The following is a 17236-nucleotide window of genomic DNA, read 5'->3' as shown; positions in this document are numbered from 1 at the left end:
GAACAAACACACAGTTAGGTATGGTGAAAGATAAAAACTAACACATATTTATTAAATGGTTTTACAAACAATCAATATAATAATTCCATGTTTACAAAATAGTAATCAGGCTAGGTAAAGTGCTGCAAAATATTTTAAATAAAGACGTTTTGTAATTTTTCCAGTTTCTGGTTACCCGGATAGGTGGTGGTTACAGGCTGTTAACGCGGCTCGTGTGCTGAGAACAGACATGGAGACTAGAGGGAATTTGCTCAGAGTGCTTAAACAGTCTGGAAAAAATGTAAAACAAACAACAAAAACTAGTATTTCTTCAGATCCTATTACCTTGGGTTAAAATTATTTCCCCTCCTCTGTGCAATTTTTTTTTTTTTCATGAACAAACTGAAGAACGTGGTAAGCAGCTGTGCAGCACCTATACATGAAAAGCCCTTTTGTGCTGAAAACGGGTGCTTTTACGCTGGATTTGACACGCCCAAGGCCACCGATCAAAGGGCGATCACTGTCTGTCACTCAGATACACTAACGCCAATTTTCTGAGTACAAAGGACTGCACTGCATCCCACAGACCCTATCCTAACACAACTTTTTTTTTTTTTTTTTTTTTTCCATCAGGGATGTGTGAAGAAGCCACTGCAAGGCGAGGGAAGGTGAAGTGCTTTAACCACGCTCCTGCAAAAATACACGGCATATTCAATTTCCTACCAAGTAAGGACACACTGGGTAACGCAGACAGTACCGATCCCGCAGCAAGATCGTACCCTGTGCTACCCCTCACACGCCCACACTTTGATCTACGCTGCCTGGCCTGCCTTTTGACTGAAAATGGCAAGCAGGGCAGGCTCCCCACGGAACAAACACTACCTGCTACCTCATACTCGCTCGCCCTTCTTCCTGCCCCTGTATTCAGTTTTGGAAGATGGGAAGGTGATGACAGTGCTCGGTAGGAAAGATGCTGTGGACCATTGTGACAGGAATTTTTAAGTAACTGCTATTTTGTGGCTGCTGCTAGAATACAGCAGAACGAAGTTTTCTTGAGGGATTTCCAACTAAAGGCAGCGTGGAAGGGATCTCACAAAGGAGAGGAACGTGTTCTTTGTGTTTTGCTGTCAAACTGCTGGCAGTGGAATGTATCGTGTCCAAGCAAAGTGTTTCTTACATGTGGGTGGTTGGGAGGGATGAGGTAATTTCCTGCAGAAAATTAAGCTTCTTGATGCTACCTGAGGAAGAATAGTAAATATTACAGAATTACCTCCTTCCCATTACACAGTATTTAGGGGCTTGAATGTAATCAACTACCACAACAATAGAAAAATAAAATTCTAGACACTCAAATAAGCAATTACACCCCTAAAAGTTTAACGATTTGCTTGTTCAAGTTTTGCTTTCTGGAAAAAATAAAATTGAGACTTGGGGAAAAATTTTTCTGTTTTTCTATCTTGAAACCAGAAAATGGATCATGTACAAAAAGTCTCAGAAACTCCTCCAACTGCTTTTCCTTCTTGATCTAATTTATTATTCTAGAAGAGCGCCCCTGTGTTACATACTGTTATAGCCACAAATATTCTTCATAAAACAACAATAAAGTGCACGCTGTTATAATGCCACCATTGACAGCCAGCTAGTCTGTCCCGTCGATCTCCAGAAAAGCCTGTGCAGGACTGCTCCCTCCTTCCCTCCCTCTCTCCCGCCCACTTCTCCCAGTCCCATAGCCCGATTCCCTCCTGGCACCAGTGCTCCTGTACAAGGAAGCACATGTTTGTTTGGGGGTCCTACAAAGTTTCATCAGGAACTTGGAAGTGGTACTCTTCTAACTGTATAGATTGTCCTAAACATGCAGCAAGGAAATGAGGCTTTCAACTCATCATCTGAGAAATTCAAATGGCCTTTAAACTTACTTATTTCCCAGCAAAAGATTTTTTTTTTTTTTTTTTTTTTTAAATGCAAAGGACAGGCTGGGGTAAGCTAAAAAGGAAACTTAGCAACCAGTGCTGTGGAACTGTTGTGGCCATGTTGTTTTAATAATTGCCAGAAACTCGCTTTTCATGTTAAGATGTTGTAATTTCAAAAGCTGCATCTTGTGGGATCTACATCCAGCATCCACTTAATTCATAATGGATTTGATAATGAAGGCACAGGCTCACTTTTTTACTGGTAAAGGACAGCATACACAGTCAATATGCGTTACTGACACAAAAGCACAAGCAACGATAAAGCTAGTGTCAAAAATTCTTACCATCTTTCCTTTCACTATACTCTTTTTGGCCATCTGCCTATTTTTTCACTTCAAAAGGAAAAAAAAAATGGAGTTAACTTTATAAACACAGGTTTACCAACATATATATGTTAGTGGAAGATTTTTATAATCTGTTGCTGTACTGTCTGAGGGTCCTAGATGACAGTATTCACCTCTTCAAATGCCAGCAAATGGAAAATCACTTGAGTAGTAGTAGCAGCTGACATGGTCCCTCAACTTTGCTAATGGTTTACATCACATTAAAAGAACTAGCTTTGCTTCTTCCTATTTCTTTGATTACTATTGCTTGGTATTACAATTCAGTTTTGTTGCAGGTGAACAAAAAAGCCCTAGAAAAAGTTCAATAAATTACCTGTTTAAGATCCCATGCTGCTCACTCAGCATGTGTGGAGTTTAAACTGGCAAATAATTTAAACAAGTTCTTTTTTGTTTGCTTTAAATTACATGCCAAGAAGAAGATTCTGAGTGTCTTCCATAGCAAATGACCTCACAGAATACTTTTAAGCATCTTAAAATACTCAGATTGAAACACAACTTTTGTTGCAAGTGGTGGCAGCTGTCCCGTGCAAAAAAACCCCAAACCCACAGAATCTTGTATTAAGGAAGTGGCACATAAAAGAGCCTTTTTTTTTTTTTTTTTAATTTTTTTTTTTTCTTTTTAACCTCTAACCTGTATTCCAAACAATAATTACCCTCACCTGCTTCCAAAAAGATTGCTTGGTTTACATGATATTAACTCTTAAATACAAAAACACGTTGGCTGGCTTTACATGGGCAATACTGTCAAGGACTAGACTCTGTCAAGGAACACAGCAGGTGGTCAGTCAAATAGCATGCCACTTTACAACTCTACAAGCCTAAAACAGCAAAAAACCTGGAAATGCATCACCATATCCAAAATAATTCAAAGGTTTTAAGTGAGAAATCAAGTTCTTTGATAGTGTTGCACATGTATTTAAACTAGAGTTGTGCTGGTTATTGTGATTCATATATAGTAGATGCACTACACATAATGCTAACGGCAGGGATTCATACTTTCTGGTATGACTGAAGGAGGTGAGATTTAGTTAATCTCATTGCAATCCTCTGATAACTTTACCCTTGCGGTGTGAATCGTTGTGTTACAGGGTTGGCAACCAAGCATAAATAAACTGCCGATGTTGAAAATTTGGCTCAGGACCCCAAAATACATGGTTGGCAAAAAGATAAAAGAAACCTCTCCCCCAACGCTCTAAACAACTGACCTCCAACACTCACCTGCAACCAGTGGATAGATAATTCATTTCCATGCTATTACATTGAGGTGTGACTACCAGAAACATTAAACTATCAGTATCAGCTGATATTTAGCCAGTTAATTCACTCTGCATAAGGGAAATTATTACAACACATCTAAAGGGATAGTTAAAGCTCACAGCTCAGAATTTTCCTCTTTTTTTTTTGCATTTCATTTCTTGTGTGTGTGTTTTATGTTTAATTTCTTCTATGTTACCAGCTGCAATTTCCACGTTAATGACTTCCAAGCAGATTTGAAAGGAAGCCTGAAGATTTTTTCTTTTCCTGGGATTCTGCTTCTTGGCCTTGTGAAAGTCCCAATTCTTTCTCAATCTGCTCAAGCTCAGACTGGTCAAGCAGTTCAAAATCATCAGCCTCCTCTGTGTCTGTCTCCTCACTCAAACTGGGCACTGCATGTGAGGGAGCTTGCTGTGCAGACTGCAACTGGTCTTTGATGGCAGCAGACACTGCAGCTGCGATGACATCCCCAGCAATTCCACTCATTAAATTAAAGGTTTGGTCACTGGTCAAAGGCAAGGAGAGCCCTGCAGTGGATGGTCTCCCTTTACTCTGTCTGGAAGCATGATCCACCTTGATATGTGTTTGTTCTTTTTTTCGTTTTTGCTGGATGGGCATACCAATGCTTGAGTCATCGTCATCATTTGTTCCGGCACCGTTTTCTAAAGAAGGAAATTCTGAAAGGTCTCTAGTGAAAGCTTCTTCATGATCACTAGGTCGGTCAAAATCTATTAATTACAAGGATAACAGAAGGTACAGTGTTAGCAAACACAAAAGGCTCCCCAAAAAAGCAGCCAAATGTAAAAAGGCAATTAGTAAGTGTTCCTTTGAACACATTTACTAATCCATAGTGTAGTCGTCTTCTGTAGTCTCAATGCAGAGGAGCTTTGGGTGACATCTAAAATAACATGGTTTTGAGGTTGTAAATCCAGTACCACAAATCACCTGGTGTCAACCTAACTCAGAAAGTTATTTGAGGAAAATTTCGTTCTAAAATGGTACCTACCTGTATATGAAACAACCCACGCAAGTTGTTACCACATCTAATTCTAAATACACCAACCACATAAAGTCCTAAAATTTACAATGCAACAACAGGTCTCTAAACTCTTTTTCTTCACAATATATATAAATTACATATATGTAAGGATGTATGAATGTATTTATTACAAGCTTTTAATACACTTACAGAATAATAATTAAAAAAAGGAATGTTAATGTGTTTAAATAAAGATAGAAAACCAATGTAAATATTTAATTATAACTTTTTTCTTTCTTGGCCAAAGCTTATATTAAATAGGAAACAGAAAATGGAAACGCTACAGATGACTGGGATTGTTTCACGTTTTCAAGAGGATAAAAAGCAGAATGTAAATGAATAAAATATTAGGTTTTAATGGCTGCATTAATAGCACAATATTTGTTATTAGAAATCTGTAAAACATACTGTACAGTACATGGCCTGTGGAAGAAGCCTAAATGAGCACAAGGGAATACTTTGATCTAGTATTTGAATAAGAAGGTGAAAAATAATCAGTCTGAACTTACTTTCTATGAAAACAAGCGATAGGAGCATTTGTAAGGGCTAAAGAAATTAATGCCTCATACGTCATATTCTCCATTTTCTTTAGGAAAAACAGGCTGGGAAGGTGAAGAGGAAGGGTAGCGCTGTGTGCAGAGTGGCAGCACAAATGCAGAGAGCTCTGACAGAAGATGAGCCAGTCCTCGGATGCATCCCATCTGGTCCTGCACTTGTGTGCATGTCCCGTTTGCTGAAATGCTCCACAGGGGAGAAGGGTGGATGTTGTTTTTCACTTAGCAAGACCGTTAGTGCAGTTTCCCATGTTACCCTTAGGGCCAAATCGGTGAGCAAACTGGGTGGTGGGTGAGCTGTGAGGTGGGTGGAAAATTGGCCGGACTGCCAGGGTCAGAGGGCTGTGATTGTTCAGTGTTTTTATTAACGACTTGGATGACAGGATGGAGTGCACTCTCAGCAAGGTCAGGGGCAGAAAGGAGCTGCTGTGGGACAGGCGTATTTGATATTCTGGAGGGCAGGGTGCCCTCAGAGAGACCTCAACAGGCTGGAGAAATGAACAGGCTGAAAAGGAACATCATGAAATTCAACAAAATCAAATGCGAAGCCCTGCATCTGGGATGGAATAGGCTGCGCAGCAGTTCAGGTTGGGGGCAACAAGGCAGAAAGCAGCTTTCAAGAAAAAGACCTGTGGGCACCAAGTCAGTGGTATGCCCCTGCAGCAAGGAAGGCCAACAACATACTGAGCTATACTAGCAAAAACGAAGTCAGAAGGTCAATGGAAGGGATCTTCCCCCTCTATTCAGCACCTAAGAGTACGCTTTTGGAGTACTCTGTCCAGTTTTGACTCCTGCGGTACAACACAGACAGTGAAAGACTGGAGTGAGTCCCGTGGAGGGGCAGCATGGTTATTAGGGGGCTGGAGAACAGGACATATGAGGAGATGCTGAGAGAATGGGCTTTGTTTGGCTTTAAGGGAATGTGGCAAACCAGGGATCGCATAGTTGTCTACAACTACCTAACGGGAAGGCATAGAGAAGGTAGGGCCCGACTCCTCTTAAAAGTGCACAGTGGAAGGATGACAGTAAATTGACACAAGCTGGAACATGGGAAATTTTGACTCGTTATAAGACAAAACTTCTTCATCATGAGGGCGAGGGAATATTGAAAAAGGCTGTCCAGGGAGGTTGTTGAATTTCTGCCACTGGAGGTTCTCAAAATTCAAATGGTCACAGCCCTGAGCAACTCGATAAAGTTGAACCTGCTGTGAATAGGAGGTTAGATGAGATGAACAACAGTGGCTCATTCCAACTTACTGGAATAATGTGATCACATTCTGTGATTGTACAGTGCTGTCTATTTACAACTTGAAATATTAACAAAATAATTTAAATTATTATTTGGGCCTGTATAATGTCAATAAGTAACATCACCCTACCTGCCATTTACAGTGAGCTTTTCCTAGAAGAGGAGAAATGCAAGATGAGCAGAACAACAAATCCACAGATAAGATTACATCAAACTAGTGTTGTCCTTAATCTTTATTCAGGCAAAGTGCTAACTGAAAGCTTGGTCTGTAAAAAGTAACAAAGATCTGGTCAAGATGAAGACAAGTGCTTGAGAATCTTTTCCTAGTCTTAGTCTTCACATCTAATTTAGGATCACTGCTGACTGTCTTCATTAGCATTCTAGTAACAAAACCCAATAATACTTTAATTGTCTGTTTAGCAATTCGAAGTATTCACTTCTTCTTCCTCAGCTTTTATTTGCACAGCTTACACACAAAAGCATTGGTACTCACTTAACAGGTTTACTTGCTGAAAAGGTTTGGCGGGAGAGAGAGATAAATCTGGCACTTACTGGATGTGTCCGTTTTACCCACCACTACTGATTTACTTAGACACTGATGTACTTTATTATTTTTTAAGATGAGAACGGTTCTTACCCAAGTTGTAACCAAAATTATATAAAATACTGGAATCAATTTAAAATTCATTGTGGGGGAAAAAAAACAACCCAAACCCCTTCTATCCTCAAATTCTCTAATCATTGTCAGGTAACTTACATGCCTGTGATTCATCAGTGAAATAGATGGAACCATTACATACCATCAGATGTGTCTGTCTGTGGAGAATACCCCTCGGATAAGTTAAAGGTCCCATTATCGGTCCAAGATACTTCCGATACATCTGTGTCAGACACTGACAGCTCTTTGGCAACAACTGCAGGACTAACCTACACATAAAAAAGTTACACACATGGTATTCTTATACTCAAAAAATTCACAATACAGGAAGCCAATGCTTACATACTGAAAAATAAGCCTCTTGCATGTCACAGCAATATAAAACACCTCCTATTTAAGTTTTAATTGTAGAAACATGAAAATAATAGGAGTGTACAATACTTAGAAGTGAAGCATCTCTCTTTGTAATAACTGAAAGCTGTATTATACTCAAGAAACACAGAAAATTCCAGTTACTCATTTTGAAAGCAATATCCTACTGTAATGAAAGCAGAATGAGCCTGCAAATACAAAATACACATAAATGTAAAGAAATGCATAAACTTGGATCAAAAACCAGCCCATTATCTATAAGATAGTCAAAAATTAGCTAAATAAAAAGAAATTATCATTTATGAATTTATTCAACGATACTCAATTATGTCAGCTACAAATTTTTATTCGATGTGATACGAAGAATACAAAAAAACCTTCAAAGCAATCACTGTCAGTCAGGCTCTATTGATCAAGTACTGCATAAGAATTCCAATAGATCCTATTTTTTTTATATCAACCAGTGTTCTAACAGAAAATGCTTTGCCATACAGGTATGGAGAATATTAAGGAGATATTAATGTTCTTATACATATCTAGAAAGATATAGATAATATACTGATTTACACTATCATTGAAAATGACCAGACAAGTGATTCTAAAGTATCTGACAAATTATGTAGGTTTTCTACAAACGTTTCCCTTTTATATTTGAATTTGATAAAAATTAACTACAATTTTACTATTGCAAATAAAAATATCCACCTTTGCTATTTTAATGCTAGTTTAATTATTCTATAGCCAATACAAAATAAACACATTCTTAGTTTAATAGGCCAAAGAAACCATTACCTTTAAGGCCAGAAGTCACAAATGCAGTAAGTTAATTAGTACAGGCCTAAAGATGGAGACTATAAATCAATTTTAAAGCATACAGCTTAGTTCAGGAACACAGCCTCCTGGGCAGGTTAAAGTCTTCCACAGAAGAACAGAGACAGCAGTCTAGATATTCTAGATATTCTCCATTATCTATATAGATTTTAAAAGCAAGATAGGGCCGACTGAAAAAAAGTCACCTTAGGACACAGAGCTGATATGTCTAATTCACTGTCATCTTCTGTGGGTTTTGTTTTTGCTGTTTCTGAAAGAAAAAAAAAATTTTTTTATCCTACTCATGACGACAGACTTACAGGTTCAGTGTGTGTTCCCTGTCATGCAGCTTGAGTAGCGCAGTAGACTTTCACCGGCTGACACAGTGCATCATTTATGTAATATGCTACTAAGGTAAGGGAAACTAAGCTAATTGAGAGGCTAGATATTTATCAAAACAATATTGTGCAGCAGCCAGAGTGGAAGAGATAACGTTGCTCTGAAATACATTCCAACGGATTTATTTACCCGTATTGTACTTCCTTCAGAAGTCTCTGTTGCTCACCATGGTGTTACCTGTCTGCCCTGGTGATATATATATATATATCTGTCTTTCAAACTACACTGCTGGTACGACGCACAGTTGTAACATATTGTTCAGACAGGCAGCATAGTTATCCCAGCACATTACTTTTACATGAGAACATGCAATTTTCTGGGTAATTGCACGTAGTCTTCATTCACAAAACCCTTCTTTGCACCCAGCTACCCTGCATTCTCATTTATATGCAAGTATGCATAGAAAGCATCCCCCTAAACCTGGTGGAATGTTGTTCCTTACAGATGAAGAGAGACACAGATTTTGCCTCCTCTGCCTGAGAATAGCCTCATGAATATTTTAAACCAATATAAGCTGAAAAACACAGCCAAAGTGAAGTCTCGGCTGCCTATTTTTGCAACTTGCTATTTCCTCTCTTTTGCCAGCAGAAGGGTTTTTGAACCCATGTGGTGAACCCAAGTGGCGAAGCAAGGTAGGGAACTAGTTTGGTTTAAATTGAGCTGGAGCATGAGAAGCAGAAAGAACAACTCTAACCTCAACCATTTTCCCAGTGCGCTGGTTCATGAAATTTATGAAACAATTGTCTGATTGCTCTCTCTGCCAGTCTCACTTAAAAGCAGCACAAGGTAGAATAACAGATGAAAGAAAATTTTCAGTGCATTATTTCTTACTTCCAATAACTGCTGCATTATATGTAAGAGAAGGGGAAAAGGCAGATGGTTCCTCACATTGTATCCAGGAACAGCACGCTGTATGATGAATGGTTACAAGAAATGCATGTTTTAAAGCAGATATGAAATCTACTGACGTAACACTAACTAAAAAGTGTGGGCTACCTGCAAGTGATGTGACTGCGCTACAAAGGTTTAATTACCAAAACTGTAGCACACACAAAAAGCAAGCTAAAGATAACATTGTTCATATAAATATTTCTCTAGAAATAGCTTTTTTACTTAAAATCTGAAAGTTTCCAGTGTAAAGATTTCAGGTGAGATAAGCAAGATTTTGTTTTAAACTGATTTCTCCCCTTTCTAACTAAAATCTTTGATTAATTTGTAGCTACTATCCTACTGCAGTTCTTAAATGCTTACTGAGTGAGTATTTGAGGTAGAAAACAAATACTTGTTGCTGTTGGGAGTGAAAACAAGGCGGATTTAGATACTGGCACAGAGGTCAGTTACTGAAAATTCTGTTATGTACTTATTTTGTGTTCTTGAGTGAGTCTGTCTCCTGGATAAGTCTGCCTTATCTAAACAGAGATAAGCATTGCATACTTACTGTGAGGAGTTTTTTCTGGAAACCTGTAAGCAGTACATCTAATCAAGTATGAAGAGAACCATCAGTCTTGCCTTGTTTCCTTCCATTAAGTATTTTTTTTTCACTATACCCAGATGTCTGACATAAATTATTATTCCTTATAAAGCTAAGAACGGTAGCCAGGTTCAAAGCAAGAAGTACCTTTGCAATTGGCTTCACAGGACAAACCAAACTGTCTGCACGGTGAATAAAATTTTCTCTGCATACAGAAATACATTACTTGGGACTATACTTAATTACTCACCAGATCTCTCTTTTTTCTTCTGGTTGATATATTCCACTATTCCAAAATCTAGTTTCATCAGAACAGTCTTAATTTTGTTGCACACTTTCTGTCCAAATTCATTGCACTTAAGGAAGGGACATAAAAAGGCACACAATACTGTGATAAAAATGAGGACAGAGAGAAAAATTATATTGAAATATTGCTTTATAAGAAGTTACTCATTAAAGTTTAAATAATGCATTTACATAACTACTCATTTTACATAATACTGTGACTTTTACATAAACACACACTGTGAAATGCCCATGTCAGACAAACTGTTAATGACAAATCTAGTTTCTAGGAGCTGTTCCTACTCATCGCAGAAAATACCATTGTATTCACAGCAGTTCACACCTTTTTTACTTCCAGCAAGGCACAATTTATGATCACTGTAACATTTATCATTATCTTGATTTAATCTGATTTGGTATCTCTACCTGAGAAACATGACTGTGCAACGTTGTGCCAGAATCTACACGCTGAGAAAACTTGTAAACTGACTTGCATGTGACAAAAAGCACTCGTCAGAACCTACATATGTATGTATATATGTGTACATATATCTAAGAATCTTAGAATGGTTTGGGTTGGAAGGAACCTTAAAGACCATCTGCTTCAACCCAAGGGCAGGGCCCCCTTCCCCCAGCCCAGGGGGCTCCCAGCCCCGTCCAACCTGGCCTTGAACCCTTCCAGGGAGGGGGCAGCCACAGCTGCTCTGGGCACCCTGGGCCAGCGCCTCACCCCTCTCATCGCAAAAAATTTCCTTCTTACATCTAGTCTGAATCTACCCTTTTTTATTTTAAAACCATTAACCCTTGTCCTATTGCTACAGGCCCTACTTAAAAGTCCCTCCTCACCTTCCCTGTCCCCCCTTTAAGCCCTGGGAGGCCGCTCGAAGGTCTCCCCGGAGCCTTCTCTAGTCTAAATCTACCCTTTTTCCATTTCAAATTTTTGTCCCTCATCCTATCACTGCATCCCCTGACCCAGAGTCCCTCCCCCCCCTTCCCTGTCCCCCCTTTAAGCCCTGGGAGGCCGCTCGAAGGGCTCCCCGGCCCCTTCTCTTCTCCAGGCTGAACCCCCCCAACTCTCTCAGCCCGGCCCCCCAGGGGAGCTGCTCCAGCCCCCCCAGCATCTCCGTGGCCTCCTCTGGCCCCGCTCGAGCAGCTCCGGGTCCTTCTGCTGTTGGGGGTCCCACACAGCACTGCAGGGGGGTCTCACCAGGGCAGAGTAAAGGGGGAGAATCCCCCCCCTCGCCCTGCTGGCCACGCTCCTTTTGCTGTAGCCCAGGACACAGCCGGCTTTCTGGGCTCTGAGCGCACACTGCCAGCTTGTGTCCATCTCCCCACCCACCAGCACCCCCAGGTGCTGCTCGGCAGGGCTGCTCTCACTCCCTTCACCCCTCAGCCCGGACTGAATCCAGGGGTGGCCCCGACCCAGGTGCAAGACCTTTGCCCTTGGCCTCGTTGAACCTCATGAGGTTTACACAGGCCCCACTTCTCGAGTTTCTCAAGATCCCTCTGGGTGGCATCCCGCCCCTCAGGCACGTCAACCGCACCGCTCAGCTTGGCTTCATCTGCAAACTTGCACGTGGGTGTAAATATACATAAATAAATAAAAAATAATCCTTACACAGAGACCAAATAACGAACAAACCACATACGTAAATCACGATTGGAAAAGAAACTCTACTTACGGAGGATGTAGGAGAGTACAACTCCAGGAATGTAACTTCCCAAGACAGTGAAAAATGTACATACACTGCAGACTAGTAGGCAAAACTGGCAAAAACATTAAAATTCATCATTAACACTTCCACTGTTTAAATATTTACACCATTTTGCAAAAGAAAAATGTTGCATGCTGAATGAAATCTAGAATGCAGTGGAAAATTGAAGTGTTTTTTTTTTTTTTTTTAAATTAGTAAATACTTTAACACATCTGATGCAAATAAGCATCAGACAGTCCATTTTGGCTAATTAGGATGTACCTCCTCTTCTATTAAAAAAAAATACACTACTTTTATTCATTTATTGTAAAGGTTTAACAAGCTCATGGTTATTGCTAAAATTACTAGATATCTCTTCACCTTCATTACACAAAAAAGAGCTAAACAGTTGATATTCAGGAAAAAAACCAAATCACTAATTGAAATATTACAATGCATACTTGCTGCATGCTTATAAAAGAAAAAAAAATCCTTCCTGTAAGTACAGTTCTCTCCCCTGTTGTGTTGATTTGTGAAACTGTTTTCTCTCACATGCTGGCAAGCATTTTCTTTGACGCTTGTTGGCTACTTTAGCATCCCCATTAATGACAAGACAGAGATGAATGTTCAGTATAAAACTTGAGATTTGGCCTCCACTGTGACAGAGACATATAGTCCATTTTTCACAGCTGCACAGTGCTGAGTACAGAATTGATCTGTTGAAAGTTTACAGACAGAATCCATTTACTTTTGGAGTTGAAATGCAATAATCAGCTAAATCAAATTTTGCACATGGCATCAATGCCTAATTTTCTTGTAATTATGGCAGTAAAATAATGACATGGCTTGGAGAATGAGGTCAGGAAAAAGACAGGAAAACATGCTGTCAGAATTTGTTTTTCTAAATCAGTATTAGCTATATACACAGTTACTGTGTCATATTACCACATGCCAAAATTATGGGGCTGTGTATACTAATACAACATTTCCTTACTTCAATATACACCTACTTCTTTTAAATATAACTTTATAATCCTAAACATGTAACTTTTTTTTGTATAATTTATTTATCTTTGAAATGTATTTCCTCCTGTTGCTTGTCTGTATTTTCAGTCTAAACTCCTAATATTTGAGTGTGGTACTACATACTTCCTATTTGCTCATTCTGAAAAGGCCTCTTTTCAGGAAAGATTTTGTGACAGTTAATTGAGATCAAAAGAGGAGAAAAAGCCTCCTAATCTCCTTTTAAACTGTATTTAGCAGTACAAAAGTAAAAATAAAATTACTACTGCGATGATACACTTCTACATTATTTATATTTTTCTTTGGAAAAGAAAGCTGCTTCACTTTTTGATAGACCTACATAATGATATTCTTCCTATCTGGAAGGAATATACCTTACTCTTGCTTGCTTCTTCATGAACTGGGTTCTCCAGCTCAGTCTTTCCGGTAAAAAAAAAAAAAACCAAAAGCACCAACTAGATCTATACAGAAGAAAAATTATCACAATAAAATATAAGGAATTTTCTTCTGTGATGCAATACTTGTGCAGTTATTCCTGAAAACTACAGTTATTTGGAAAAAAATGTGTATGTTTAAGAACTGTATACCTTTTCTGCTTTTCCAAGTTTTTATTAAATTGTGATGTTTTAAATTTCTTTTCCATAGAAAGACTGGTGAGGTTCTAGCAGCGGTAATAGAGGGACTGTATTCGTATAAACTTTAATGTGAGCAGCTTTGCAGCTTTGCTCGCTGATGACCTACCTGTGTTCTCCACAGCAAAAAGTTAGCAGAAACTCATTACTGAATGTATCATAATGTGTATTTTATTTTTCATTTTTTTGCTTGCCTTTTTTTTTTTTTTTTTTTTTTTTTTTTAAATCTATCTCACCTTTTTATTAAACAATATGGAACTGTTAAGCTTACTTGGGAGTGCTTACCTTGCCAGGGTTTTGTTCCTTGAAGTGGGACATTTCTTGAAGAAATACAAATAAATTCATCAGTGTTTCTGAAATGCACTGATTTATTCTGGGTCTGTAGTCTTGCCTGGAATTGATGACTTTCCAGCTGAGTAAAACAAACAAAAACACCCAACAACTTTGGTTATAGCTCATGTGAAAGTTGAAACTGATTGAAAACATGTTGTAAAACTAATGTCTCCAGCGATCCAATGGCTGTTGCTGTGCTACAGAAACCTGTGCTTGTTGCGACATATTTTATATTGGGCTAATTTGATTTTTTTTTAATCAAAAAAATTCCACTCCGTAGTAGCAATTCTCAGTCCATACAAGCAATTACGGAAGAAATTACTGCTTATTTATTCTGGCCATACGAAAACACTGAGTTCAAGGCACAGTGGTCATCTAAACTAAGCAACTGAACCCCAAACTTGTTTCTTATTTTTTCTTAAAAAAATATACCACAGTACTTTTCACTGCCACAGGATGGCCATACATATTAATGTATTTCCTGCATACAATCCTTGTACGTTTTTTCTATTTTTTTGCCTTGTTCTGCAAAATATGATGATCTATAAGAAATTGTTATCCAACTTATAAAAGAAGAAATTGCTCTTGAAGTCTTGATGTTTACATTCACTTACTCAATGAATTTTAATTTTTCTATTATATTGAAAGAACTGTTTCTAAAGCTTAGCTTTAGTTCAGTTCTTTTAATAAAATTTAAAAAAATGAAGAATTTGCTGAAAAACATGAGAAACCATATGTATCTAGCTTGGGGCTGATCAGTTTAGACAATATACATTTTAAATGATCAGACTGTATACCTTTTTGGAGCAGACAAAACATCTGTAACAATGATGTTTTATGAAACAACAAATGAAAGGAAAAACATACATAGGCCAGTCAATGTCAAATCAAACTGGTACAAAGTATGGATGTACCACTTTAATATTAGGAATAACAAGATACATTTTTTTTTTTTTTCCAGTAGTGGACATAAGACTAAAAAGTTATCTATCGTCACCTGTAAAAATACCTGTAGTGATTAAAAGCTTCCATGCTAATATCTGCTCAACAACAGATTGCTTAGTCATTTTTATTGGCATGTATTGTAAAAATTAAAAGCCATAATGAGCATTTGGACTTTTCTCGTTGAAATCTGGTTAGTAGGTTGCTTTTGTCTACCTTCTCTACTGAGGACACATGCATAAGCTACCTTTGCTGTATTGTATTTTATTAGCTACGATTTAATGTTCTTTCTTACTAATAAGGTGCCATTATATTTTAGGATATGAACTTGTTAATTTCTCATTTCCTGATATAAGGAAAGCCATGAAGATTTCAAAGTTTTTGAACCTATGTTTGTATTTTTGTGAGCTGCTGGCAATATCGATGAACATGTACAACAGCCCCGATGCCCATAGTTCTATCAAGTCTCCTGGCTCAGGTGTTAATTGGAATTTTGTTCCTGTAAGTGACAGACATTATGGTGCATACTTAAAATTAGAATACTGCTTTTTCATCTGCTTAACACCTAACATTTTTCAAAACAGATGTGGATCCCTATATAGCAAATTTAACCCTACCAAATTAGGCTTATTTTTCCTCATAAATATTTTGCAGATCCCTTAGAATTGGTTCACAAACTTGCAGGAACCCACAAACTACAAGTGGGGTTTTTTTAAAAGTGCTTAAAAAAAATTTTGCTCCCTGATGTTATTTTTACTTTTTCAGTCTATGAAGCAAAAGTGTACAGTAATGTTTTTATATGGGCATGAGTTCACACCCAACTTGCACCAAGAACTGCAATGCAGATCTTTCTAGCAAGAGCAACAAGTTTACTTACACAGCCCAAGGAGATCATTGTTGAAGGAAAAATGGATTTGAATTGTGGAAATTATTCACTTGAAAGTTACACATACAATTGCACTGGACTGCAGGAGATATGTTGATTTTTCATAAAAAGATAAGCTTCTGCTTTGCTTCTCTTTGCAGGGCTGGGGCCACATGCTGACACTGTACCGAAAGGGAAGCGATCTCTCCCATGGCAGCACGCAAGACATACTAACGTAGCACTGAAGGGATGGCTATTAAAAGGTTCAAGTGGCCAAAATTAGACAGGAGCTTTGATCAGTGAATCGTGATAGCAAGTAAAATAATGTAATCCATATTGTTTATTACATTGTAACATCAAAGAAAAAGCTTGGAATAACATTATTACCTCAGATTTCTGATCATAGATTAATAACAAAACTAGACAAATTGTAAGTAACTATATATATAAATGTCTATTTCACTTTATTTTCCAACAAAAAAAAATCCCTATAAATTTTCAGTTGCATAACCCAAAAGATACGTCACTTCTATTTTACAAACTATGATAAAAGGAGAAAGTGGAGTCTGAATTTCAAATCCAACGTCTCAGCAAAAAAGAACACCCACCTTACGTTCTCCTTCAACCAAACCACACACAACACGTCTGACATCCAATTCTGCAAGGTCTAAAGACACCTTTTTTTACAATTATAAATTCTTGCTCTCATTTCTCCTAAACACACAGGATAGGAGAATTTTGGGCTTATGCTGAATTGTACACTTTGGTCCAACTGCTGCCCACATTTAAATTTTTGAATTTTTACATACATATAGCTAAACCAGGAATAAGTCGTCTTCTCCCACATACATGAATACCATTTTTATTCTACATGGGAATGCTATGTACTTTATTTTCTGCTGCACTGCAGACATACTGATTACTTGGAAGCAGCATTCCTAACCTGACGGAGGTTAATCACCTTCTACCTATTTTCGGATACACAGTCGCCACAGCTCCAGTTTTGTAAGAAGTCAGGGAAGACTTTCGGTCAAAAATGTCTAGTTAAACACACATGGAGAAACTTCATCTTTCTCTGTGCCTATACGTAATGATCGTACAGTAACTTTGCCACGAGGTGGTGACAGAGCAACACCGGTGTTGGAGCAAAGTTTGGGAGCCATTTCGTACAGAGCATAAATAGCATACATGGGGGGGGGGGGGGGTGTCACATTCAAAATATTGTATGCACAGTGGAGCACAGAACATGACTTAAAGAAAAAGCAGCAGTTTAACCATGGTGTAAAACTGATTAAAACTCAAAACCTAAATTGTTGCCCTATTCCTGACTTTATTATGGTATAGTATTTATAGTATTGCAGTA

General features: G+C 38.2%; 1 protein-coding gene across 4 annotated transcripts in view; it reads right to left on the bottom strand.

The window, feature by feature from the left end:
- Positions 1-26: 26 nt before the first annotated feature.
- RETREG1 (reticulophagy regulator 1) overlaps positions 27-17236 on the bottom strand; it is a 69182-nt gene continuing 51972 nt past the window's right edge. For 3 of the 4 annotated variants that reach the window (XM_042806619.1, XM_042806620.1, XM_042806622.1), the window contains 6 exons: positions 14019-14145; positions 12067-12151; positions 10350-10487; positions 8436-8500; positions 7190-7316; positions 27-4275 (listed from right to left, as the gene is read on the bottom strand). In XM_042806619.1, the coding sequence (XP_042662553.1) occupies positions 3764-4275; positions 7190-7316; positions 8436-8500; positions 10350-10487; positions 12067-12151; positions 14019-14145 (1054 nt within the window). In that variant the 3' untranslated portion in view covers positions 27-3763. Of the gene's footprint in view, positions 4276-4853; positions 5646-7189; positions 7317-8435; positions 8501-10349; positions 10488-12066; positions 12152-14018; positions 14146-17236 lie in introns of those variants that run through there. The other variant, XM_042806621.1, reaches the window with a different exon arrangement.

The sequence above is a fragment of the Tyto alba genome, unplaced genomic scaffold, assembly GCF_018691265.1.
Source record: "Tyto alba isolate M040663 unplaced genomic scaffold, T.alba_DEE_v4.0 Super-Scaffold_48, whole genome shotgun sequence".
NCBI classification, from domain to species: Eukaryota; Metazoa; Chordata; class Aves; order Strigiformes; family Tytonidae; genus Tyto; species Tyto alba.
The sequence above is the reverse complement of the archived record's forward strand: the minus strand, read 5'-3'. Positions and strand labels throughout refer to the sequence as shown.